Source organism: Staurois parvus, unplaced genomic scaffold, assembly GCF_062004578.1.
Source record: "Staurois parvus isolate SC_StPar_1 unplaced genomic scaffold, SC_StPar_1.0 ptg000165l, whole genome shotgun sequence".
Taxonomy (NCBI): domain Eukaryota; kingdom Metazoa; phylum Chordata; class Amphibia; order Anura; family Ranidae; genus Staurois; species Staurois parvus.
Window position 1 is genome coordinate 15,273,163 of NW_028317961.1, and position 27,097 is coordinate 15,300,259.

The following is a 27,097-nucleotide window of genomic DNA, read 5'->3' on the forward strand; positions in this document are numbered from 1 at the left end:
CACTGCTTTATCCACCTGAAATAATCTCACTGAGTCACCTGGAAGGAGTCATTAATTGTGCATATAAATATCAGCTACAGATATTTGTAAATAACCACATGAAAATAACCTTAAAAATTGTATGTAAACCATAAATGGGATTTTTGGTTTACCTGTAAAATCCTTTCTTGGAGTACATTATAGGATACAGGGTACCTTCATCTCCGTTACAATAGAGATGTCCCAAAGCACTGAATATGAGGCTACAAGCCAAAACAGGCTCTAAACAAGTAAACAAAAACAGGTCAGAACGTCTTGCAGGAGACTGCAAAACAGGTGAACAACGTAGCGTCCTTAAATGCTCGAACATCCACTTGGTAAATTGTTGCATATGTATGACCAAAAGCCAGGTAGCAACTTTACAAACTTGAGCTACTGAAGCATGATGACAAATCACCTGGAAGGCCTCAAAACACTTCTGGTAGAATTAGCGATTATCGAAAAAGGTGGAACTCTTCCTCTTAAACCAAAAGCTTGAAGTCGACTGCTGCATTTTGGCAGTCAGATTCCCGCTTTGTTTCCTGAAGACACAAGGAAGGGTCATACAGCTTCCAAATTACCTTTTCTAGATGGATCTTACCTGAGTAAAACCTGACAGCACGAACTCACAGAGTCTGAGTGTTAGGACAGAAGGACGGAGAATAAAAGATAGATATAGATAGAGAAGGAACAAAGAAACCACCTTAGGTAAAAATTACAGCAGAGGCTGTAAAACTACCTTGTCAAGGTGAAGCACCAGGAACGGATCCTTACAGGAAAGAGTGGCCAATTACAAAACTCCCTGAGCCGAAGTAATGGCAACCAGAAAAGTAATCTTCAGAGTTGGGACTGAATATCAGAGTTCAAAGGGAAATTTCTGAGGTACAGTATCAAGCTGAGATCCCACACCAAAGAGTGTGAAGCAACTGATCTCTGAAAAAGGACCACCAAGGCTGAAATGTAACCTTGGATTGTACTCAAGGTCCGTCCTAAATCAACTCCAGACTCAAGAAATGCCAGGATGCAGCCAACTACATACTTGCGAGGTTGAAAACCCAGAGCCTCACACCAGACAAAATAAGACTTCCAATGGTAAATCTTCGAAGTCACCTTCTTAGTCTTCAGCAGAGTAGGAACAACAGTATCAGAGCTTACCCTATCCTTTAGAACTCCGTTAAGCCCAGCAACTGCAAAAAAAAGATGGAAGATCAGACCTTGCAATAGTAGCAGTCAATCAGGAAGGGTCTAAAAAGGTATGATATGTTAACATTGTCCGAGTACCAAGTTCTCCTGGCTCAGGCAGGAGCGATTAGAATCCCCTCCACTGGAATCCTATGACGCATATGAAGTAAAAGCTGTAAAAGTGGGAATACGTTCCGGGAATTTCTCTCCCTCTCATAAATTGTCTCAATTGTTTATTCTCCATCGAGCATATAGGACCCCTGTGCAACTGTATCGGTGATTCACCCGATTGTCCGAGGTGTAGGGTCCAACACGGTGATTTCATTCATATGTTCTGGTGTTGCCCCAAGTTACACAGATATTGGAGTGAGGTTCTCCAATTTATTTCTCTAGTATCGCAATATACTGTTCCCTAGGATCCCTTGCAATGTCTGTTGGGGGCACTAGACCAAGAACTGTTCCAACCAGGAGTGTATATTATGGTATCTAGACTTTTATATCTGGCTAGGAAGTTGATAGCAAGGTACTGGTTATCATTGGCTCCTCCAACTAGTAAGGCTGGCCATAGATGGGCCATTTATCGGCCGAACTGTCGGCCAATAAACGAAAAATCAGTCGTTGCTGCCATGGATGCTGCCACTAATGCTTACGAAAAACAGATTGGATTTTCCAGCATGACCGATAAAAAGAAACGAGAAGATCCGTGAAAAACAGCCGACGGCATTACCCCACTAACGGTATGAATATCGGCCGATTTTTCTTTTGGATGAAAATTCAGCCGATAAACCACCCGTCTATGACCTGCATAAGCCATGGATAGATTATGTGGTTTACTCCTGTGGGAGAAACTCATGTACCAACATTGCAATGCTTATCGTAAGTTACAGCGGGTATGGCAGGGTTGGCTTTATACACCTGGGCTCGCCCCTCCTCAATTGATTGTGGACCGACTGTTGCAGGTGTGACATTTTTTTATCAGGTGTGTGGCTGCACTCCTCTACTTGAGGGAGTTCATGTGCATCTCCCATTCTTTTTGATGAGACGTCTCAGGTGAACCAGTGGTTGATGTAGGGTTTTGTTTTTTTAATTGTTTGAAGGCATGTTTTGGGCTTTGTTCCTTTCCCCCCCCATTTCTGTTTACATCTGGACGGGAAGGAATAAATAGGAAAAAGCAAGGTATTGTCAAGAAAGTTTTGGATCCTTGTGGTCTCTGTTTCGTTTGATTACTATTTCTGTTATTCTGTCTATTACGGGATCTGTGTATCCACGTTGTTCTATTTATGTGTAATCCTACTGTTGCAGTAATGTCATTGTGGATTTTGTAAGTACTATTCCATTTTCTCTATTATCATGACAACAAAAGTTGTTTGGATTAAAAAAAAAAAAGTGGAAATACATAAATTAGGGAGAACTCATCCTACAGTGTCACCACAGCATCCAATGTTTGCGGATCCCTGCTCCTGGAGACAAGCCTGTCCAGCTTTGCACAGGACCTGGGCACCAGAAGATACACCATACAGGGTTCCTCAACATCAGCACAGCTCCTTGAACACCTCTGGTTGAATGGTCCATTCCACTAGGACACAGCTGTTGATGGCTTAGAAACTCCACCTGTCAATTCTCCATGCCTGGAATGTGGACAGCAGACCGTGCAAAAACATGGAGTTCCACACAAGACGAGATCCACTTCCTTCTGGGCCACCCAACCTCCAGCGGCTCCCTTGGTAATTTATGTACATCACAGCTATGGCGTTTTCCAACTGAACCTGCACAGGGAAGCCCTTCAGCTGCACTGACAAATGTAGCAGGGCAAGGCGAATTGTTCATAATTTTAGGATGTTGATGGGCAACACCCTCTCCTGTGGTGACCAAGTTCCTTGGACAAAAAAATTTTCCAGAATGGCACCCCAGCGCACGTTATCCATCATCAGAATCCTCCAAGACCGAGGAAGAAATGATTTTCCCATCTCCAGCATTCGTGAGGAGATCCACCAGTCCAAAGACGCAGTCTCATGCTGGGGAGTATTGGCATCAGGGAGCACCTGCATCAGGGAGTAAAACGACTGCGCCCTCCTGTCTCATATTACCAAGACATTCCATTGCAGGGGCCAGGAAGGAAACTGGACAAAGATTATTGTCTCCCAAAGGAGGTTACCTTTCTTCCCAGGAACTCTCATGCAAAGGCAAATCGAGGAATTTGTCGGCAACTTGAGCAAGTCCGCCTGAGTTCTCAGAGGAGGACTTTTGTCCAGATCACTCACTGGATTGGTTTCCATGGTCAGGCCCAGATAATCTAACCTCTGGACTGGGATTCAAAACCTATCCAAACCTCTCCAGAGTATGCATCATGTGAGACACATTGGTCTCCAGAAGTGAAGCAGACTGCTTTCTCAGAAGTACATTGTTCAGGTGCACTATTACAGGGATACCATAGGTATGCAAAAGCCCTAGAAACCGGGACCTTGGAGAACAGTCACCAAAGATCCGAAACAGGCTGAACTGCTGTAATACTGACACTCAGTGGCTGAATATCTCCTTGCCATGGGAACTCTGCCATACTGAAGTCTCTATCTGCTCAACCCAGCTCTGATGAAGAAGGGAGCACCCTTCAAAACGCGTTAGACTTCACCCCCCCCCTTTTCGATTTACCTGTAACCCTGTTTGGATTATGGTTACTTATGCCTGTTATACCATCACTTTGAGTATATTTCCTTATTAATAAAATTAGTCACTATTTATTGAGGTAATGCGCAAGGTTTGTGCGCTCTTTCATCTTCCTTGGAGAACGCTCAGGGGGCAGTGGACAGACAGAATGGTAGGACCACAAACTGAAAGTGTCGGCTGCCCACCACAAATGCAGGAAACCTTTAGTGAAAAGGAAGAATAGAACTGTGTAGGCAAGAATCTTTCATAACCACTGATGCCAGGAAAATCTCTCTGTTGGAGAGGTGCCACCAGTGACTGTACGGATTCCATCTGGAACTTCTGTAGAAACTGGAGTCTTGCGGTCCAAATGGGCCAAACATTGTGGTTTTGTTTGGGAATTGTGAAGTTGTTTTAGAAGAAACCACAAAACCTTTTGCTCTCTGGAACTGGAATTATCACATCTTGAGAGAACAGATGATTCAAATAAACATTTGAAAGCATAAAAGCACTGAGGGTTAAGGCTTTGAATTTCCAACTTGCAGCTGAGATCCACTATATTGCAGACCCCCTGTCATAACTCTAGCAGGCCTGCAAATATCCCCCCCCCACCCGATGCAAGTGGGGGTGCCCCTTCTTTTGTCTCCTGGCTTAAAGGGCTTTGGAGTCCATGGTTTCTTGCAGAACTTGGACTGGGGTTTGGGCTTAGAACCCAAGGCCTGAGAATGGTGAAAGGAAAGCTTCTTGGAAGTAGGAGTGGCAGGTTTTTGAAATGTGGGCTTTTTCTTCTTTTTAAGCAGTAAGAGTAGTCTTACCCACAGTCACCTTTAGGACGTAATCATCCAAAACATACTGTATATGTTCCCTTGAAAAGGAAAACTCTCCATATGCTCTTTGCAGAGTAATAACAATGACCAACACTTCAGCCATAAGATCCTGTGCATGGAGTCCTTTCATGAGTTTTACAGAGAAGCTAAGGTCACATGGAACATCTTCCATGTTTCTGCTCCTTTTGGTATCATCACTTGTAGGATCCTTCTCTATCATCATGTGAGGGGCCTTAAGGCTTTGACACATGCCTACAGCCACGATCGCTGGTTACAAAGCTGCCACCACCAGAGAAAACTAGGCTTCAAAAAGGCTTCCAGATGTTGTTTGATACATAAATATCGGGACCTCTTCCACTGGACCTGTGAGGATATTAATGAGATAAGAGCCTCCCGGATCCACTGAAGGCATACTCCATTTCTTAGTGAACTCCCTTTTCATGGGGTATTGCTGAGTAAACCTTTTTGTCAGAAAGAACACCTTGTCAAGATGAGCCAAGTCTGCGTACAAAACTACTTTAAAGCAGAGCTCCACCCAAAAGGGGAAGTTCCGCTTTAAAGACTGGTCCCCAACTCCCCATTAAGGACTGGCACCTTTGGGGGGCAGGGTGAGCGGGTACCTGAATTTGACAGGTACCTGCTCCCACTTCCGCTCCGATTGCCTAGGCGAGTGGAAGTGGAAGGTGTCCTCCCTTCCTCCCTCCCCGTAGTCTTTTGGGACACGGGACAGGTCCCAGAAGACTACAGGACCATTCAGGAAGCGCAGTGCTACTCGCGCATGCGCAGTGGGTGCCCACACTGAAGATGCTGGCGCCCAGGGAGAGAATACGGCCGGTAAAATGGGCTGCAGGGTACACACCATGGGACCTAGGGACAGGTGAGTGTGTTTTTTTAAAAGTCAGCAGCTACAGTTTTTGTAGCTGCTGAATTATTTTTTTTACAGCGTGAATGGAGCTCCACTTTAAGTCTAGGTTCACAATTGTGTGGCGTGGAACACCACATTCCTGTAAACATCACATGCAATGTCTGTGCGGTTTGAGCCATACATTTTGTATGGTTCAAATTACATTGCAACTGCACAAAATGGTGCAGAACCCTTTTTTTCTTTCCACACATGATACGCATTGCATGGGTGTTCACAGGCAATGCTTTCATTTGAAACCAAAGTGGTTCAAGCCAGAAAGTATTCTGGAAAGCTGCCGCACCCTAATGGCAGCAGCTGAGTATTACTAATTTGTCACAAAGGAACTGAAGAAAGGTGCTACTCCCGGAAGTAGTGGAGATACCGGATCGGTGGGGGGAGTCCGAGCTGCATGGAACAATCTGACCCCCAGGAAATACACTGCACAGGGTGACTGTGCCCAGGTTCCTCCCTACCTGAAGGTGAGATTTTGGACCACTCCCCCCCCCCCCCCCCTACATTCCCTCCTTTGCCATTGATGAAACATGGCCTGCTGACATGTATAAAGGGACCCTCACTGGGAACACTGGCCCCGGTCAGCCGAAAGGGCCAGCAACATTACAGGCCGTTCCACATGTCCAGGGTATGGGTATCGTTCCTCTGAGCACAGAAAAGTTGTAGGTTAAAACAATGTGTCAACAAATATACAACTGTAACAAATAATACATACAACCATAAAATCAGTGCTTATTGGAATTGGAAGAAAAAAAAAATGTGAAAAAGTAAAAAAGTGATAGCAAGCGAAAATCCATTAAAAGCGGATTTTTTTCTTCTTACTGTAAAATCCATTTCTTGGGAGTACATCACGGAACTCAGAGAAGGCTATATTAGTATCTGGGTTATGTGCCACCTATAGGTGAATGGACACTGGAAGACCTAAAGAAGACAGGAAGTCCTGCCCTATACAGGTGAAACTCGAAAAATTAGAATATTGTGGAAAAGTTCATTTATTTCAATAATGCAACTTAAAAGGTGAAACTAATATATGAGATAGACTCATTACATGCAAAGCAAGATAGTTCAAGCCTTGATTTGTCATAATTGTGATGATTATGGCTTACAGCTCAGGAAAACCCCAAATCTACAATCTCAGAAAATTAGAATATTACATGCAATCAATAAAACAAGGATTGGACATAGAACAATATCAGACCTCTGAAAAGTAGAAGCATGCATATGTACTCAGTACTTGGTTTGGGCCCCTTTTGCAGAAATGACTGCCTCAATGCGGCGTGGCATGGAAGCTATCAGTCTGTGGCACTGCTGAGGTATTATGGAAGACCAGGATGCTTCAATAGCGGCCTTCAGCTCTTCTGCATTGTTCGGTCTCATGTCTCTCATCTTTCTCTTGGCAACGCCCCATAGATTCTCTATGGGGTTCAGGTCAGGCGAGTTTGCTGGCCAATCAAGCACAGTAATCCCACTGTCATTGAACCAGGTTTTGGTGCTTTTGGCAGTGTGGGCAGGTGCCAAGTCCTGCTGGAAAATGAAGTCAGCATCCCCATAAAGCTCATCTGCGGAAGGAAGCATGAAGTGCTCCAAAATCTCCTGGTAGACGCCTGCGTTGACCCTGGACTTAATGAAGCACAGTGGACCAACACCAGCAGATGACATGGCTCCCCAAATCAACACAGACTGTGGAAACTTCACACTGGACTTCAAGCATCTTTCAGTGTGTGCCTCTCCATTCTTCCTCCATACTCTGGGTTCTTGGTTTCCAAATGAGATGCAAAAGTTGTTCTCATCAGAAAAGAGGACCTTGGACCACTGAGCAACAGACCAGGTCTGTTTTTCTTTAGCCCAGGTAAGACACTTCTGATGTTGTTTGTTGTTCAGGAGCGGCTTGACAAGAGGAATACGACATTTGAAGCCCATGTCCAGGATCCGTCTGTGTGTGGTGGCTCTTGATGCACTGACTCCAGCCTCAGTCCACTGCTTGTGAAAGTCCCCAACACTTTTGAATGGCCTTTTCCTGACAATCCTCTCCAGGCTGCGGCCATCCCTGCTGCTTTTGCACCTTTTTCTTCCACATTTTCCCTTCCACATAACTTTCTATTAAATGTGCTTTGATACAGCACTTTGGGAACATCCAACTTCTTTTGCAATTACCTTTTGAGGCTTTCCCTCCTTATGAAGGGTGTCAGTGATGGTTTTCTGTACAACTGTCAGGTCAGCAGTCTTTCCCATGATTGTGATTCTTACTGATCCAGACTGAGAGACCATTTAAAGGCTCGGGAACCCTTTGCAGGTGTTATGGCTTAATTAGCTGAATAGAGTGGGACACTTTGAGCCTTGAATATTGCACCTTTTCACAATATTCTAATTTTCTGAGATTATGGATTTGGGGTTTTCATGAGCTGTAAGCCATAATCATCACAAGTATGACAAATCACAGCTTGAACTATCTTGCTTTGCATGTAATGAGTCTATCTCATATATTAGTTTCACCTTTTAAGTTGCATTACTGAAACAAATGAACTTTTGCACGATATTCTAATTTTTTTTAGTTTCACCTGTATAACCCCCCCATACAGGAAGTTCATAAGTTTTGTAGCAAGCAATGAACTCCCAGAAATAGGTGAAATGGATTTTGCAGGTAAGTAGAAAAAAATCAATTTTTCTTTTAACGTACACCACAGGACACAGGAGCAGGCTATAGTGATTACTATCTGGGATGTCCCAAAGCAATGCACTGAAGGGGAGGGAGACACAGACAAAAAACCATCATCAATCCTAAGGAATCTACTCTGTTGTCCTCAACATGCTGCAGCCAAAAGCAGTATCCTTTGCGGCTCCCACATCCACTTGGCAAAAGCTCATGAATGCATGTTCTGAAGACTGTTGCAGCCTTGCAGACCTGAGCCACTGATGCTTGATGAAGACTAACACAAGACACTGCCACACTCCTGGTAGATTGTGTTTTAACCCAAAAGGGGGAACCTTTTCCTTTAAGCCATAGGCTTGAGTGATTAACTAGTGGATCGACTGTGAATTAGCCACCTTAGATGTTGCCTGACCCTTCTGGCAGAACAAACAAATTGAGTCTGACTGCCTCATCTGTGCAAATAACCTTAAAAAAATTCATACAGCTCGAACCACATCTAAAATGTGAAGAGCTTCTTCTCTTGGTGACTGCAGAGAAAAGGAAAGTGGGAATGTCCTGATTCAAAAGAAAACTTTAAACTATTTTTGGTAAATGAGATGGATGAGGCTAAAACTCCTCTTTATCTTAGTAAAAGTACCAAAAAATTGCTCCTTGCATAAAAGGGCGGTCAGCTCTAATACCCTTCTTGTCAAAGTGATCGCAAAAAAAAAATAAAAGGAAGAAGTAAAAACCACCTTCTGAGTCGATAAGACTAACAGATCATCACAAATTGGATCAAAAGGTAGTTTCTGCAAAACAGCCAAAACCAAATTTGAATCGCAAGGACAGTTTAACAGGTGGAACCATACTGGTCATCCCCTAACGAAGGAATGAAACAAATGAGAAGCAATCAGGCTCTGGAAAAACAGATAGGGACGATAACTGGCCTTTTATGGTACTTGGAGAAAGGCCAAAATTCGACTAAAAATGTCATAGGATGCAACTTCCTGGCTTCGCAACAGTACACGAGACTTTCAAGTCATATAGTAAATTCTCCTGGATGCCAGTTTCCTGCCTTCAACAGACTAGAGATAAAGGCCCAGAGATACCCCAATCTTTCAGCACCTGGGCCTCAATAGCTAGGCCGTCACTGAGCAATTGTAGAACCGCAAAACTGGTCCCTGAGATAGGTTTGACCAGAACAGAAATGCTCAATTGTCATCAACCACCAAGTCCACCTTGTCGTTAAACCTGGATGTCAGAATACAACTCACCTTCCCTTGGGCAGCCTGACCCTAGTGCCGCCCTACTGATTGACACATGCCACCGCAGAGGCATTGTCAGACCGAACGTTTACTGGCCTGGAGTGAAACTGAGCGTATGGAACAGCCTTGAACACCATTATTCTCAGCAAGCCCATGGAAAAAGACGTATCGTAGGGAACCTTTGCCTATTTTAGCTACCAGGACCTGATATCTCAGAGACAGGCCTCTTTCTGGAGCTGTTGCCAGCCACCTGGCCTTGTATTTTCCCTCTGAATCCAGATGCCTGCAAGATGGGGTACCAGTTGGTAAAGCAACTGTTCCTCTATAAACCAGATGGCTGCCCTTCTTTTTAAGTGGCAAAAAAAAGTCTCTCTCCAGAGAGTTCTTAGATGTATTTGCCCAATCCTCACCAACAGGCATTCTCCACGAAAAGGAAAGCCTTCCAACCACTTTTTCCAGGTCAGCTCAGCAGATCCACTTTTTAACCACAGAACCCTGTGTCTGAACTGACAACAAAGCTCAATGCAAGATCTGCCATAAACCACACAGCCCGAGTTGATACCGTAAATTCCTCCATATGCGCTGGTTTGTTTTTTTTAAGCCGTACAATAAGCAGTAATGCAGGACCCCCAGTGGATGCCAGCATCCAGCCCCCTTGAATGCACTCACATGCCTGTGACCCCTGTGTTGGGGTGCTAGCTAGCCAGGTGTAACTCCTGACAATCCCAACATGTGTCAGCAGTACTCAGGACTAGATCACAGACAGAAGGCCAACCTGTGTTCCGAACGAACTTTAAGAAACAGATCAGAAAAAGGACAGAATATCCACCTAGTAAAACAGAAGACCAGGTGGCAGCCTTGCACAGGAAACAATTGCCTGATGCCTAAGGGTCACTGTATATGTTACAATCTGACCATACAAATCTTTCTACAATCAACGTTGGATTTATCAAAACTTTGTAAATATGAGGAGCTAGCTAAAATCGCCAATCAATAAGTATCCAATTGGGCAGGCCCTTGCACTATATAGTTGTCTGTAGATCCAAGCGAAATTGTACAGATCGTAAAGCATGGTGAGCTTTAAAACCCAAAAAGCACTCACTGATCTTGTAGAATGCGCATTGACAGTGAAATCCTGCTCTTGAGACCATAAGCCTGAACAATAATGTGCAAATCACCAAGAAATAGGGGAATGAGATGCAGGTTCCTCTTTACAGAGATCATGAAGATTGACAGAAAGAGTTACTATTTCTAATGGAAGAATTAGCTGGAATGTAAACCTCTACAGCACGAACCACATCCAGGAAGTGAAAGGAAACCTCCTTCTGATGTAGTGGAGTTGGACAGAGTGATTAAAGAACAATGTTTCCAGTTTTGGGTGAAAAACCAAAACCAGCTTTGGAAGGAAGGAAGCTCAAGCCTCAATATTACATTATCCTTATGCAAGACCAAAAAGGGTAGTTTACAGGACAATGCCACCAACTCCAATACACATCTCAGGAAGGTGATGGCAACAAGGAGGGTAACCATATGAGTGAGATTGGAGAAGGGAATATCCCTGATGGGGTCAAAAGGTGGCCTTTGAAGAGAGAATAAATTTATATCCCACAGAGTCCCAGGGGCAGCCCCATAACAGATGCTCTGTATAAAATTCTTGATCAAAATGGGAAGCTAGTGGTTTTGGAAAGAACATCGCAAAAGAATATGTGCCCCTTGATACCGCTCAAGATCATTTCAGAGCTCTGAGGATGACCAGAATATCCTTCTCCTCAAGCCTATAAAACACGAGGAAGGAGTTTTAAAGGCTGAAAAATATAGAACGGATTGTATTGATCCCATGGAGTCACAAGAACATTCACTAATTCTGCAAGAGTATCTCTCATTCTGAAGACAGAAACCGTACAGTTTAGTGTGGCACATCGAAACTAGGAGATACACTTCCAGCATGCCCCACCTGTCACACAAGTTTCAGAACACTTCAGGATGTTGGGACCACTCCCCCAGGTTCAGGAACTTGTCGAATGAGGAATCTGCTTGCCAATTGTCCACACCTGGAATACGAATGAGGCTGGAAAATTGAGTTCTGCCCACTCTAGAATCCTTCCCTGGAGATTGATGTGCCTGGTGTTATCCAACTGGATTCTGATTGAACGACCCACCAGTTGAGGTGTCCAACGTTGAAAAGGACAACCAAATTGCTTGTAGCTCCAGGATTCCTCTGTAAAAGTTCCATGCAGCAAAAAAGGTGTCTAGAATTTCTCCTCAGGCTGGCATCAATTGTGAGGACCTTCCAAGACAGTAGGAGGAAGGATTTTTCTCAATTACAGAGCTGGCTTCCTGAGCTACTAGGTTAGAGATGACCTGGTCTTGGAGATCAGGGGAAAAGATTGGTTTGGATACTGAAACTTTTTGTTTCAAGATTGCAGAATGCGGTTTTGTAGGGGTCTGAAATGCAACTGAATAAATGGGTCAGTCTTGAAGGAAACTTCCATCAAATGCAAAAAAAATCACAAGCCGAATTGCAGAGTTGGATGGCTCTTGAACTGTAAAGTCCAGGTCTGGGAGCAAAGAATGAGACAATTTCTTGGGGAAGAAGAAAAAAAACAACAAAAAACAAAAAAACTCTTGCTCAGGATATGCTTAAAGCAGAGTTCCAGTTGAAAAAGATGAAAAAAAAAAAAAGTCAGCAGCTACCTACAACTTGTAAGGTAGCTGCTGACTTTTAAAATACAGACAATTACCTGTCCCTCGGTCCAGCGGTGTCCACACCATGGCTGGTTTCGCCGGCCGTCTTCTCTCCCCGGCATCGGCATCTACAGTGTGGGCACCCGGCTGTGACAGCTTGTGCAGCTTCACAGCTGGGTACCCACAGCGCATGCGTGAGCAGCCTACGGGGAGGAGGGGCAACTTCTGATTGTCTTAGGCGATCGCAGTGGAAGTGGGAGCAGGTACCTGTCAAATTCGGATACCCACTCCCCAAAGGTGCCAACCCTTAATGGGGAGCGGGGGACAAAGGCTTAAAGCGGAAGTTCCCTTTTTAGGAGGAGCTCCGCTTTAAGAATAGACCCAGATACTCCATGTGGTGTGTCAGTTCCAGCACCGACTTCTGAAGGTACAGAACCCAACTGAACCCCCTTTGGGTTTGGACTCACGTTGATAAGAGTTTAGCCCACTGTTCCCATAAACCAGAGGCTGTCTAGGTAAACTACATTGGGAATACCCAGGTGTCGTGGATACTCGAGGTGCAGACAATAGGCAAAATAGTAGGGCTATATACTTGAATTGTCATGTGCCCACACAAAAAGGGAGACAATGTTGATATGCTGAAAAGATGGGGACATGCAAGTATGTATATTTGATATCCAAAACCAGAAAGTCTTCTTGGTAAGGGAGGCCATTGTAGATTTGGTAGATCCCATGTGAAACTTTTGGACTTGAATAGGACATTTTATGCCCTTAGATCCAAGAGGATGCAAATGTCTGCTTTCGTTTTTGGAACAGTGAAAAGTCTGTAGTAAACCCCCTAAAACTTTTCCTGCATTGACACAATTGCAAAAACTCCTTGATCAAAACGTCTACTAAAAGTAGAAAGTCAATCTACTAACTTTTGCAAAGGCACAGGTAGGTTGGATAAGATAAAGCAGGGCAGAGGCAGAGAATGGAACACTAGCTTGTAGTTCCCTGGGCACCATGTTTCTTAACCAAGAATCTGAGGGGTTTTATGACTAGGTATACACCTAGTCTGGTTGTATTATGTCCCTACCCTTAGCTTGGCTTTGAAGTGAAAAACTGGAGCATCCCCAATAGGTACAGTTGGTATGTTGTTAAGGCAGGATATCATTGGGTCCACAGTGTTAACAGCCCACTTTTGTAAATAATTGAGACGTAGATAATTTGTCAGGCATGTCCCAGTCTCTCCCAGTACACTCCACTTTTTTTTTTTTTTTTTATTTAAATATTTATAAATTTTTCACATTATTACAAAATTTCCATAAGAAGAGACACAATACATATAAATATCAATACATTTCTACTCTGTCCCTCCTATTTACCTCTTTTATTTCCCTTCCCTCCCAACCCACCATTTCCCCCTTCCCCCCCTCCCTCCCCTCTGCAAGATCTCCAGTCTCTCTAGGCCCAATAACTTCGAATAACTTCCTAGTTTAGAGTTTTCTATATTTCTCTTTCAATCCCGATTTTTCCCATTTTTCCCATCGTGAATAGTATATTTTCATCCTGTCTTCCTGCATATGATAAGATTTTTCCATTCTGCTAATCTGGTTTACCCTATTGATCCAATCCTCCTCCGTTGGTACCTCTGTCTTCCGCCAAAACTTGGGGATCAACCCTTTTGCTGCACTTAAGTAGTACCATACACCTGATTCTTTATATTTATTTACTGTTGTCTCAACACTATGTAGGAGACACATGGTTGGGTCTAATCCTATGTCATTTCCAGTTATTATTTCTATTAATTTGACTATTGTCTTCCAGAAAACCTGAATTTTTGGACATTGCCACCATATGTGAAACACCGTGCCCTCTTCCCCACATCCTCTCCAACACATTTTTGAATTCTCCCCCCTCATCCTGTGCTCAGTGCTCGGTGTAATATGCCATCGTGTCAAACATTTATAGTTAATCTCAACGTCTCTCATACTAACACTCTCGTGAACTAATCTAAATATCTTATTCTGTTGATCATCTATCCCCACCCCCATATCTCTTTCCCAATTTGTTATGAAAATTAACTTTGTGTCTGTGTCTAGTTCTGTAAGTATTCTATACATTTTTGTAACACCGTGTTTTCCATCTCTACGTGTTTCTAATAGCCTTTCAAACATATTCCACTCCGTTTTTAATCTCAAGGGTTTTGGGAGAGTTCCTATAAAACATTTTAATTGATGATATTTCCACTCATCTATTTTAGTAAACATATCTCCTCCCATCTCTTTTAATTCTTTAAATGTTCTCAGTTCCCCCTCTACCAATATGTCTCTCAATTGGATATCTTCTTTTTAAACCATCTCCCTGATATCTCATCTTTTCCTGGGGGGAAAAACTTTGTGTTTGCAAGAGGCATTAATATAGAGTTGAATTCCCATTTCATGTGTTTATGTAAATTATCCCATATCCTTAAGACAATTAAGGTGTAAGTGCTTGTGCCCTCTTTAATTCTTCTATAATGTGCTGGAACCCATATCATCCTACTCAAATTAATTCCACTCAGATCATTTTCCATTTTTACCCAACTTTTCCCCTTATGATTAAAAGTCCAGTCATAAATTCTTGCTAACATTACTGCTTTGTAATATCTCTTGACATCAGGTAGTCCCATCCCCCCTTTCTCTTTAGTCCTACTTAGTGTTTCATATGATACTCTTGGTTTTTTATTCCTCCATATATATCTTGTTAACATTTTTCTCATTATCTTAAAAAACGCCTCTGGGAGTTTGATCGGGATCATTTGAAATCTATAGAGTATTTTAGGTATAATTACCATTTTAATTAGGTTCATACGTCCTAACCATGATGGATTTCCTCCTTTTAATCTTTTTAGTTCGTCCTTAATCTCATTTATCAGAGAAATATAATTTAATCTATACAGTTGTTTATATGAGGTAGCAAGTTTTATTCCTAGGTATTTTATATCTTTTTCTCTCCAAATAAAGGGGAATTCTTTTTGTAGCTTTTCTTTTTCGCTCTTTGGTATATTAATGTTCAAAATCTCAGTTTTTGTTGGGTTAATTTTTAGATTAGATAGTTCACCATATTCCTTCAGGATCTTCATTATATTTGGTAGTGTTATTCGGGGGTTGCCTACATAAAACAGTAGGTCGTCCGCAAAGGCCGCTACTTTATGTTCTATATTTTCTATCTGGATTCCCTTTACCGCTCCACTGTTCCTTATTATTGATAGCAGGGGTTCCAATGTCAATACATACAGCAAGGGGGAAAATGGGCATCCTTGCCTTGTTCCATTGGACATCCCAATGGATTCCGACCTTTCCCCATTTACCGTGATGATTGCGGTGGGCTCCTTATATAGTTTACCTATCCATTCACGCATTCTCTCTCCAATCCAACACTTCCAAGTTGTCCATCATAAAGCCCCAGTCCACTCTATCAAACGCCTTATCGGCATCAATTGACAAGAGCACTACCGGGGCTTTCCCTTTTCTACTTTTCTGGATAAGCATCAGAGTTCTCAAGCCATTATCTCTACCCTCTCTCCCCTGAACAAAGCCCACCTGGTCTCCATGAATCCATTCGGGCATTAGATCTTTCAGCCTGTTTGCTAGGACCTTTGCGTACAACTTAGTATCAGTGTTTAATAATGAAATTGGTCTGTAGCTAGAGCACCGAGAGGGATCTTTTCCCTCCTTATGGATGAGAACTACATGGGCCTGAAGGATTTCCCTCCTCCCCTCCATCCCACCTCCCAAGTCATTCATATATTTCTTTAACTTTGGTAACAGTACTTCACTAAATTTTTTATAGTACTTAACTGTATAACCATCCGGGCCTGGGCTTTTCCCTCCCCCTGTACTTCTTAATGCTGCTTCTATTTCTTCCTGAGAAATTTCTGCATCCAAGGAGTTCAGTTGTGTTTCACTAAGCTTTGGCAATCCCGCATTTTTTAAATATGTCCTCCTTTTTTCATTAATACCTTCCCTAATTTCTTTTGGTGATCCTTGGTGGCTGATGTTATACAACTTTCTATAATACTCCGTGAATACTTTAATAATTTCTTTAGTTGAGTGGACCATCTCCCCCTTAGGGCTTTTTATCTTTTCTATATAATTCCTGTTCTTCTTCTTATTCAGGGCTCTCATTAAGTATTTTCCTGGTCTATCACCCCATCTATATCTTTCACTTAATACTTTATTATATACTCTTCTCCTCTCCTCTTCCATCAATCTCTCTAATTCGTCTTTTTTATCCCTTAACTTCTGTCTTGTTTCTATTGTTATTTTTTTCTTGTGTATCTGCTCCAATTCCAGGATTTCCTTTAAGAGTCCACTAACCCTCTCTCTTCTTTCTTTTTTCTTCCTTGCTCCCATCGCAATCAGGATTCCTCATATATACCTTATGACTTTCCCATACTGTAGCTGTCGATACTTCCTCTGTTTCATTCTCCTGGAAATATACCTTAATCTCTTCCCTGATCTTCTGCACAATATCCTCGTCCAAGAGAAGAGCCTCATTTAACCTCCATCCTAAACCTCCCGTCCACCTTTTTCCCCATCCCATTTTCATTACGACTGGGGCATGGTCCGAAAAAGTTCTCGTCTCTATTTCTATTTTAACCAGCATTTCAATGAGTTGATGATCTATTAGAATGTAATCCAGTCTCGAGTATGTCTCGTGCATTAGAGAAGAAGGTATAGTCTCTGTCCTTCATGTGCATTATTCTCCAGGTGTCCACCAGCTGGTACTCGTGGATCACCTTCCTCAAAGCTCTCAGGGACCTACCCCCTTCTCTCTGCACAAGGGAGGTTGCATCCATTTGTGGGTCCATACAGAGATTCAAATCTCCTGCTATTATCAAACGCCCTTTTTTAAAATCTATCAATTTTTTTAGCAAACCCTTCAGAAAGATCTCAGGTTTCTTGTTGGGGCAATATATATTGGCTAGTGTGCATTCAATTCCCTGTAGTTTACCTTTCAAAAACAGAAATCTCCCTTCCGGGTCAGTCCTATCTTCCAACTCAAATCTCATATTTTTTGCCAATCCTATTGCCACCCCCTTTGCTCTTTTAATTGGAGAGTCAGCGTAATACCATGTAGGATAATATTTGGATTTTAGTTTCACTTGAGATTCTATCTCAAAATGTGTCTCCTGCAAAAATACCACTGACATTGCCCTATGATGTAACTCTTTAAACAACTTAAATCTTTTCCCAGGGCAATTCAACCCATTCACATTATATGTTATAAACTGTATTTCTTCCATCCTTGATTTTATTTATCTCTCTTCTAATTCGTCTCCTCCTATTAGGACCGAATGACTTGCAGAATATTAGCCTTACTCCCCCTCCCCCCATCTCCCCCCCCCCCACCCCCCCTCTCTTACTTTTCCCCTACCCATTTTTAGGCTTATAAACTGCCTACAAATCATTTGTGGAACTGTTTCCACAGTTGATTTAAAATATTGGGCGTAGACTCCGCCCATGGACAGCTCACCTTTCCTCCGACCTCCCTAGCACCCCTTTCTCTATCTACAAGGCTCTGCAATAGCCTTTACTTCCCCACCTCAACCGGAGCCTCCAGAGGGACTTCCACCTCAAAAAAGGGGGATACTAGGGGGGCAAGGGAACAAGAGAGAGAAAAAGAAAAGCGTATTTTTTTGCTCACTTCTCCCTCCCCCCCTCTCCCCGACCCGCTGCCAATCCTCCCCTCCTGTATCATCCGAGTCTCCTTTTTCTTCTTCTTCTTCCCACCCAGTTATCTCCATTCTTTGCAGATCCAGTCTATCACAAAAATCTCTCAGTTCCTCCGGGAATCTCAGGTATGCGGTTACCCCATTTTTCCAGCCAATTAGAGATGCTGAAGTACCCCATCTATATTGCACGTTCTGTTTTCTCATTTGCTCTAACAGGGGTCTCAGGGATCTCCTTCTCCATAGAGTCTCTGGTGTTAAATCCGCAAAAATGTGAACAGTCAAATCTCCATATTTAATTAACGATCTTCCCTTGATCTTCCAAATCTCATTTTTGACCCCAAATTTCTGGAACTGTACAACAATATCTCTCGGTCTTTCCCTCTCAGTATCTTGTTTGAATTTTCCTATTCTGAAAACTCCATCCAGTTCAATCACTTCTGTTTCAGGTCTGTCTCTTATGGAGTTTAAGATTTTTTTAACTAGTTCATTTAATGTTTCCCCCTTTGCTGCCTCTGGAATTCCTCTCACCCTAAGGTTAGACCTTCTTTCTTTATTTTCTCGAATTTCCATCCTGTAGAACAGTTTTTTCTGGGTTTTCTCCAAATGGGTTATTTTTTTCCTTAGCTGATCTATGGTTTGGGCCTGGGTTTTAACTTTCTCCTCTGTTTCTTCCATTCTCATTAGCAGATGCCCTAAATCGTTCCGAATTACTGTCATTTCATGTTTTATCGTTTTCTCCAAACTTTGGAACATTTCTATCATCTTCTTATTCGGTATTTGTAGTTCACCATCAAGTTCTTTTTGTCCCAAGCCATCCGCTATTTGTTGGCTACAACTGCTGTTCATACCCAGTGATAGTCTCGGGCTGTTTCCTGAGCTAGTGTCCATTTCCCCTTTGGCGCTTGCGCCTTGGGCCCTTTCTGGCGTAATGTTTCCATGTGATGTAAATTTCTTTATCGTGCCTGATTGCGACCCTTTGAGCCCTGCTCCCTTAGGACCTTTATTCTTCATATCCTCTATAAGTCTTTTGTCTTCTATATTCTCTAGATGGGGTTATACCTCTCCTCTATGGTTTGTAATCCAGACAGGTTTACTGAGTTTTACTTGTGCTCTCCTAGGGGAACGTGGGTCTCTTCTCTTCTCTTCTGAACCCAGGGAATCCTCCCCTCTCCTCCTTAACCCCTTGTTCCCCACTGTCACTCAGGAGTCCACTATACAATACAATAGGCCCCCAGCAGGTCTCACTCACCCTTCTCTTCCCCGGATGGTGGCTCCAAGCTTGGGTGGAGGGTCTTCACAGCAGCTCTGTCCTGGGGGGGATTCCTCTGGGCTTCCAACTCTGTACCTGGGTTTTTTTTTTTTCCCTCTGGGCTTCGTCTCAGGGATGCAGGGTGGGTCTCCTGGCGCTCCCGGGCTCCCTGACCCAGAATCGAAGAGTCAGCTGGCCGGGGGCCCCAGGCAGCAATAGACCGGGGGCTACAGACAGTAGCCAGCCGGGGATTATGGGCAGTAGTTAGCCGGGGGTTGAGGGCATCAGAGAGCCGGTAACTGTAAGCCGGCGTCTCTCCGTCAGATCAGGCGGCCGGCCGGCTTTCTCCTCTCCCAGAGAGCCTCCGCGGCCGGTCACACACCCCCGCCACGTCACTCCGCTCTCCAGCCGTCCGGGTCCCTCTCTCACCAAGGACCGGAGAGGCCGGCCCGTCACTGCGACCCTTGTCTGGCTCCCATCTCCGGCTCTCCGGGCTCCACTCCACGGCCCTCCAGACTCCGGTGAGTCGGCTCCTAAGGGTCACCAGGGAGGTCGGGGAGCGGTACCTAGCCGAAGGCTAGTGCCGCTCACTCCCCACAGCCGCCATGACCAGGCTCCTCCCACCAGCACCTGTCAGAAGTACACTCCCTTTCATGGCCCCAGTACACTCCACTTGAGCCTTTTCAGGGACCTTCAATTAGGTACAGCACTAGTGGACGCTACAGACGGCTCCATTTTAATTGTAACTCATACAGCATCAATAACAGTCGATATGGTATCTTTTAGACTGGGAGCTATTTCAGCTGACTGAGGCTCCTGAGGAACACAGTCATCAATTAGGGATTTGTGAGACTCAGAGAGTAAGGGCACAATGGAAAGGTTTAGAGACTGCTACAGCTACAGGAATGTCAGAGAAACGTTCTGAAGAAGGCACACAACCACGTTTAGTCTCTGCATTCAGAGTCAGCAATCATATTTTATAGTTGGCCCATTAAACTTAGCATAGAAGCAGAGAATTCTTCCCTGGATAAGGCAGAAGAGGAGACAGATGACTAAGGCTAAGGGAGACTCCTAGGTGTAAGCTGACTCCAAGCCCTTGGTGTCAAGCCCCTTCAGAGGGACACTGCAGACTGCCCTGAAACGGTTAATGGATCATGAGCTGGAACAATCCAATGCTGTAGGACTGCTTGCCTTGTGCTTGGGTTCTGACATGTGTTATGCTAACAGAAGCAGAGAATTAGAAAACACCAGGAAAAAAACCTTGGCTCAACCAATCGCTTAAACAGAAGAGGTTAATGGGCAGGGGAGACCAAGTTACTGTAGGTGGCAGCCAGGACTAACCAAAGGAAAACCACAAGCCAATTGCATGTGGAAGTGATTGGGGGGGGGGGGGGGGGGGGGAGAAGAGAGAAGTTACCTCACAATGAGTGAATGTAGGTGGATACAAAACAGGGATTGCATGTGCGCTGGACCTTTAAACTAATGACATGTCATTCATCAGCAGGTTAACCTTTTCACAGAAAACAGAATAGGAGAATAATGGTGGTGTTTAACAATACCAAGTACAGTAGTAGCTCCAGCTGCTCAGTCCAAATGGCTTGTGATAAGTTCTCAAGAACTGTGTCACACCAGAGGCTGTGTCACAGCTCTGTACTTAGAAAGCACATTCCAGGCAGGCCCTGCAATCTTCAGTCCAGCATGGGCCGGGTACAGAATATAAAGCATCGCTGAAGATTACCTGATCTGGATAGCTGCATAAAGAGCCAAGCTCATCGGCAAATAGATAATATCTTGATTGAGGAAAAACTATCTTGATAAAGTAAATAAAAATGAAATGGCTAGCAGAAAAAAAAAAAAAAGGGAATACATTTTTCTCAAAAAAAATTACTTCCATCATCCTAGAGCACCAGGAAAAAACTAAAATCACTGGGAGTAGGAGGGTTATACTTGGCTGTCCAAGGCTTTTTGTTTGCTAGCATCAAAATCCTCCAGTAGGCAGCAGGATACCCCAGTTGTCTTAGATTAAATGAATCCAGTGTCCCTTAATGAACGATAAAGAAAAGATTATGCAAAATAAATGAAAACTGCTTGGATGAAGAACATTTAAAGCCGCCTGCGTCCTACCACTTTATGATGTCATTGATTGCCAAGAGCAGGCTGGGCAGCTTACACAGCTTTCAGGTTTGCTGGCAAAGTACAGAGAATATAAAGGAAGAGAGAGCCGGGAACATGTAACTTCTCCTGCTCCTCTGTACACAGACGTTAACAGTGGAAATCCTTAAATTGGACAGTACCAGGCTGTATGCAATTTAGCTGTGGCAAGGGCAAAGGGGGGGAATTTGTACTAAGAGGGGGGAATTGGGAGGGATTTACAACTTACTGACCACTTAAATCTGCCTTGTAAACTACATTTTTGGGCTTTTTCACAGCAGTTGTGTGGTAACGCTTGTGAAATGACGCATTTTTCCACACCACACAAAAATGCTTTGTTGTTTGCAGTTGCGTGCAGGTGCCATTAATTCTTAATGGAAACCGCCATGCAGCCACCAATTGCATGTATGTTCGTGCCCACTAAAACGTATGGTACCACAGTACCATGTATTTTCGTGTGGCTCAAATTAAAAATCATGCCAGCACCTTTTTGCATGTTTCACAAGCATAGAGAAGCCAAATAAAAATATTTAACATGCGGGAACACACAAAAAAGTGCTGGTGCACGGACGCACCTACTTGTGTGAGCAAGCCCTCAGATTGGTGTGTCCCAGGATTGTGCAGAGTTATAAAGGGTGCCTTGACTGAAAAAGAAAAAGGTTGGAAAAACACTGCCTCAGAGGTATCGAATTACCTTGATACAATCACTTATAAAGTATATATATACTTGATTTTAGTTTAGCACGATAAGAGTATCAATCCCCTTCTCAATCTGAATATCACTTGAATGTCTAATACATCACTAAATTTCACATTACCTGCTGTTCTGCTGGACCACGTGCCTGAATCACATCGTGACTGACGGAGCCTTTTTTGACTTGAGTTCTTCCAGGGGGAGGTGGAATGACCCCTGAGTAAGAAGAGGAATTGTCTCCATCTGAGCAGTGGGCAAATGGATGTCGTGAATCTTGTTCATTTTTAGACACCAGAAATCTTGGTAGGGGTAGATCTTTTACTACAGAAGACAGTTGATATAAAACATATGAACAAAGCACTTAGAAGAATATATTTCAAATTAGTGTACAATTTAAAGTGCTAAAAGTTTTATGTTTTTTTTTAAAGAAATATGCTACACTTACCTGGTCTGTGCAATTGTTTTGCACAGAGCAGCCCAGATCATCTCCTTCTAGAGTCCCCCGTTGGAGCTCCTTGCTTCTCCTATCTGCTAAGTGTCCCCATAGCAAGTCACTTGCTATGGGGGCTCTCATGAGTGCTCACTCCCGAGCCAGCTCTATGTGTCCATTGACACACAGAGCGTCTCGCACCCCCCACCCCTCACTGGCTGTGACTGACAGCATCAGGAGTCAATGATTCCCGCTGCTGTCTCTGAGCCTATTAGGAGGGAGACACTGCTTTTTTTGCACATTGCTGGATCGAGTGTGGGCTCAGGTAAGTATACAAAGGGGCTGAGGAGGGAGTTGAACGTAGAAGATTTTTCTACCGTAATGCAGAATGCATTAGAGTAAAAAGAAAACCTTGTATCTTTAGAATCACTTTAACAATTACGTAAGAAGCAAATAAATGGTAAAAAAACAAATATGCATGGGGTGCAGAAATATTGCCCAGCATGGTAAGTAAAAGCCAACAAATACATTTAAAATATATTATTAAACTGGAAGCAGTTAATTATTTGTTCTGTAAAATTTCAAAAGCACATAATAAAAACAATTAAACCCTAAAAGCGGAGATCCAGCCGGTTTAATGTTTATTAAAGGTCAGAAGCTACAAAAACTGTAGCTGCTGACTTTTAATAAACACACACTTACATGTCCCAGGGTCCAGCAATGTGCTCACACGCATGGTCCCTTCTCCCTTTCTCTCCTGCATGGCGCCGGCATTTCTACTGTGGGCACCAGGCTTTGACAGCTTGCAGATTCACAGCCTGGTGCCCACTGATCATGCACTTCGCCTCCCAATTGGTCCGGCAGTTTCCCGGGACCTGTGAAAGTCCCCAGGAAACTGCGAGAGGGAGGAGGGGGCCAAACTTCAGGCTCACTTTGCCGCAGAGAACTGAGCCAGAAGTGAGAGTGGGTACCTGTCAAAAGCAGGTATTCCGTTTTTGAGCGGAACTCAGTTTTAAATTACATCAGTCACTGGTAAAATTATGAAGTCAAAAAGCATACAGGGACAGGAAGTATAATATATCAAACAATAGATTTTTTAATACAGCAAACTGCCCAGTTGATTTTACAGAATGGCAGTGTTACAGAAAACCAAATTTTCAGAAATTAAATATTTATAATTTTAGATACAATATGTTCTATTGACATAACAAGCCACAAAAGCAAACATCAACGTATGATCAAATACATATGATGCTGAGCTTTTAAAAAGATTAAAAAAAAAACAAAAACAAAAAAACAAAAAAAACTAAACTACTTTCATGTATATATTTTTTTTTAACTTATGATTTTATTGCTATCACAATAGGGGACCAATAGCATGTGATAGCATATGTGAGAGAGGTCCTCTTTGTAGGGGGGAGGGGGTGGGAGGCAGTGTGCGCAAGGAGGGGGCAGGAAAGGAGCAGTGTATACAGGGAGGGAGCAGTGTATACAGAGAGGCTACCTCACTGGCTGTCACTACATGTTGGTGCCGATTTTTAAATGCAATTGCCGGCTTTTTTTTCTTCTTCATTATAGCTCACAGAATTAGCTGTGGAAGCTAAAGGAAACGTTGTTTCTTTTAGCTGGTGGGAAAGTGACAGCTAATTCTGTGAGCTATAGTGAAGAAAAAAAAAAGCCGGTAATTACATTTAAAAATCGGCACTGATATGACAGCCAGTCACTGTATACACTGCTCCTCTCCTGCCATTCTCTGCCCCCCCTACATCTGCAGTACACACAGTCTCCTGTATCGGCTAAAAGTTTCCTATCGGCAGAATGAAGATCGAGCTATTTTCGGCCAATATGTTTTGGTTGCCGAAATTTCGGTGCATCTCTAATGAACAGCATAGTACCCCACGGATTTAGAAAGAAAAAAAAAAAAAAAAAAGGATTATTGTCATGAACAAGTGTTCTATAAACTTGGTATTTTTAAAACCATAATACTTGTAGCAAACATGAGATATATATTTAAAATGCTTAAAACTGCTCAAGAAACAGCTAGATAAAATATCTATGCCTTCAAGCAAACCTGTCACTAAGTTTATCATAAGTTACTTACTGTATTACCAAAAGATGCCTGCACATACCCAATGGGTGATGTGCATTTCTCCAGAAAAGCAGAAATGTAGTACAGCAGTTCAGGAGAACCAACACTGCATGACAGCAATTGCTTTGAAAAAAGCTCAAAGCTGTGCTTTCCACAGAGTAGGTGCTGAGTTTGGGAGTCATCTAAGGCATGTAGATCGTGTTCTTGTCAGTAAAAATTCCTGCAAGCCTTTTCAGACAGTTACATGTTGAAAAACTTTAAAAACAAATTTTATCCTGAATCCAGTAGCTGGCCTGGGATATTTGAGAATGCATACACTACTTACCAGTGTTTAAACTTTCAACTCGCAGAGGTAAACCAGACTGTGCTACTGCCACAAGTTTCAATGCAATGTAAAACTGACTTCTTCCAAAATAGCCAAGCCTTGTTGCTCCACATAGCTCCATTATCTGAAAAATATGTGAAAAACAGCTGGTCAAATTCACAAGATTTAATCCAGGTCTTGAACCAGATTCTGATGTTATTCAGTAACAAAGCCAACCTGTATGGAAACAGTGATCTAAACAAGTAGATACAAAAAGTAGTTTGGCCTACACTACACAATGAAGATTTTTAAAGCAGGTCTGCTTAAATGCCACCTTCCACATCAGCACATATCTTCCTTTCCTATTTTTTCAGCAAGAAGCAGAAAAAAAAAAAAATCCCACTTTTTTCCAGCAGGGAAGAGCATGCGATAGCATTCTGGCTTGGATTAGCATTCTAACATGTGAATAGGAGAATCCTCATGCTCATGTACGCTCCCATTTGAGCAACTTAAGAGTTTACATATGGAAGTCTTTCTTCACTTCTAACACACATTATAAAATTGTTTCATTTAACAAATTTTAATCTTTCACTCATCCAAAGAGGCCACCTTTTGTACTGTAGATATGACAGCATAGATCCACCTGTATTCTTTTTACAATGCAAATCAAACAGTGTTCCTAAAATACTTCTTCAGAATGTTGCACACATTGCCCCAACTGTGTTGCACTTGTAAAATGGCTTTCATTTTTCCCTTCTTTCCTAGGCAATCCCAACCAACCACACAATCTGGAGACTTTGCTTGCCACTTCATGATTTTAAGCCCAATGTATTATCTTATAAAGTTCAACTACTGTTACAGTGATAAAAAGGCTGTTTTTTTACCTTCCAGTGAAGCTCCAGCCACAATATAAAAAAATAAAGTTAGCAGCTACAAAAACTGCAGGTGCTGACTTTTAAAAATCAGACAGACACTAACCTGTCCCTTAACCACCTGCCCTCAAAAGGATTTACCCCCCTTCCTGACCACGTTTTTATTTTTTGCGATACGGCACTGCATTACTTTAACTGACAATTGCGCGGTCATGCAACGCTGTACATAAATGACATTTATGTCCTTTTCTCCCCCATAAATAGAGATTTCTTTTGGTGGTATTTTATCACCTCTGCGTTTTTTTGGGATTTTTCGCTATAAACAAAAAAATAACAATTTTGAAAAAAAATATATTTTTGACTTTTTGCTATAAAAACATCCAGTAAAAAAATTAAAAAAATAAAATTTCTTCAGAAATTTAGGCCAAAATGTATTTTGCTACGTCTTTGCTACAAAAAAAATCCCAATACATGTAAATTAATTGGTTTACGTGAAAGTTATAGCATCTGCAAATTGAGATATATATATATATATATATATATATATATATATATATATATAGATATAGATATACACAGTTGCAAGAAAAAGTATGTGAACCCCTTGGGATTATGTGGAGTTTTGCATGAATTGGGCATAAAATGTGCTCTAAACATCATCTAAGTCACAATAGAAGAACACAGTCTGCTGAACATAATACTACACAAACATTAGATGTTGCCATGGTTTAATTGCACATAACATGTAAACATTCACAGTGCAGGGAGGAAAAAGTATGTGAACCTTTGGACTTAACTGGTTGACCCTCCTTTGGCAGCAATAACCTCAAGCAAACGTTTCCTGTAGTTGCAGATCAGACCTGCACAATGATCTGGAGTAATTTTGGACCACTCCTCTTCACAAAACTGTTTCAGTGTAGCAATATTCTTGGGATGTCTGGTGTGAATCGCTCTCTTAAGGTCATGCCACAGCATTTCAATCGGGCTGAGGTCAGGACTCTGACTGGGCCACTCCAGAAGGCGTATTCTGTGCTGTTGCAGCCATTGTTTTGTTGAATTACTTGTATGCTTTGGGTCATTGCCCTGTTGCATCACCCATCCTCTGCGGAGCTTCAGTTGGTGGACAGATAGTCGTACGTTTTCCTGCAAAATGTCTTGATAAACTCTGGAATTCATTTTCCCATCAATGACAACAATCCATCCAGGCCCTGAGGCAGCAAAGCAGCCCCAAACCATGATGCTCCCTCCACCATGTTTTACAGTGGGGATGAGGTTTTGATGTTGGTCTGCTGTGCCTTTTTTTCTCCACACATAGTGTTGTGTGTTCTTCCCAAACAACTCAATCTTGGTTTCATCTGTCCACAGTATATTTTGCCAGTAGTGCTGTGGAACATCCAGGTGCTCTTTTGCAAACTTCAAACGTGCTGCAATATTCTTTTTGG

General features: G+C 42.7%; 1 protein-coding gene across 3 annotated transcripts in view; it reads right to left on the reverse strand.

Annotated features, from left to right (window-relative positions):
- The window catches only part of REPS1 (RALBP1 associated Eps domain containing 1), a 154,565-nt gene that overhangs the window by 111,935 nt on the left and 15,533 nt on the right, over positions 1 to 27,097 (reverse strand). For all 3 annotated transcript variants that reach the window (XM_089676254.1, XM_089676252.1, XM_089676253.1), the window contains exons 2-3: positions 24,805 to 24,928; positions 22,085 to 22,281 (exon numbers count right to left, since the gene is read on the reverse strand). In XM_089676254.1, coding sequence (XP_089532380.1) covers positions 22,085 to 22,281; positions 24,805 to 24,928 — 321 coding nt within the window. The remainder of the gene's footprint in view (positions 1 to 22,084; positions 22,282 to 24,804; positions 24,929 to 27,097) is intronic.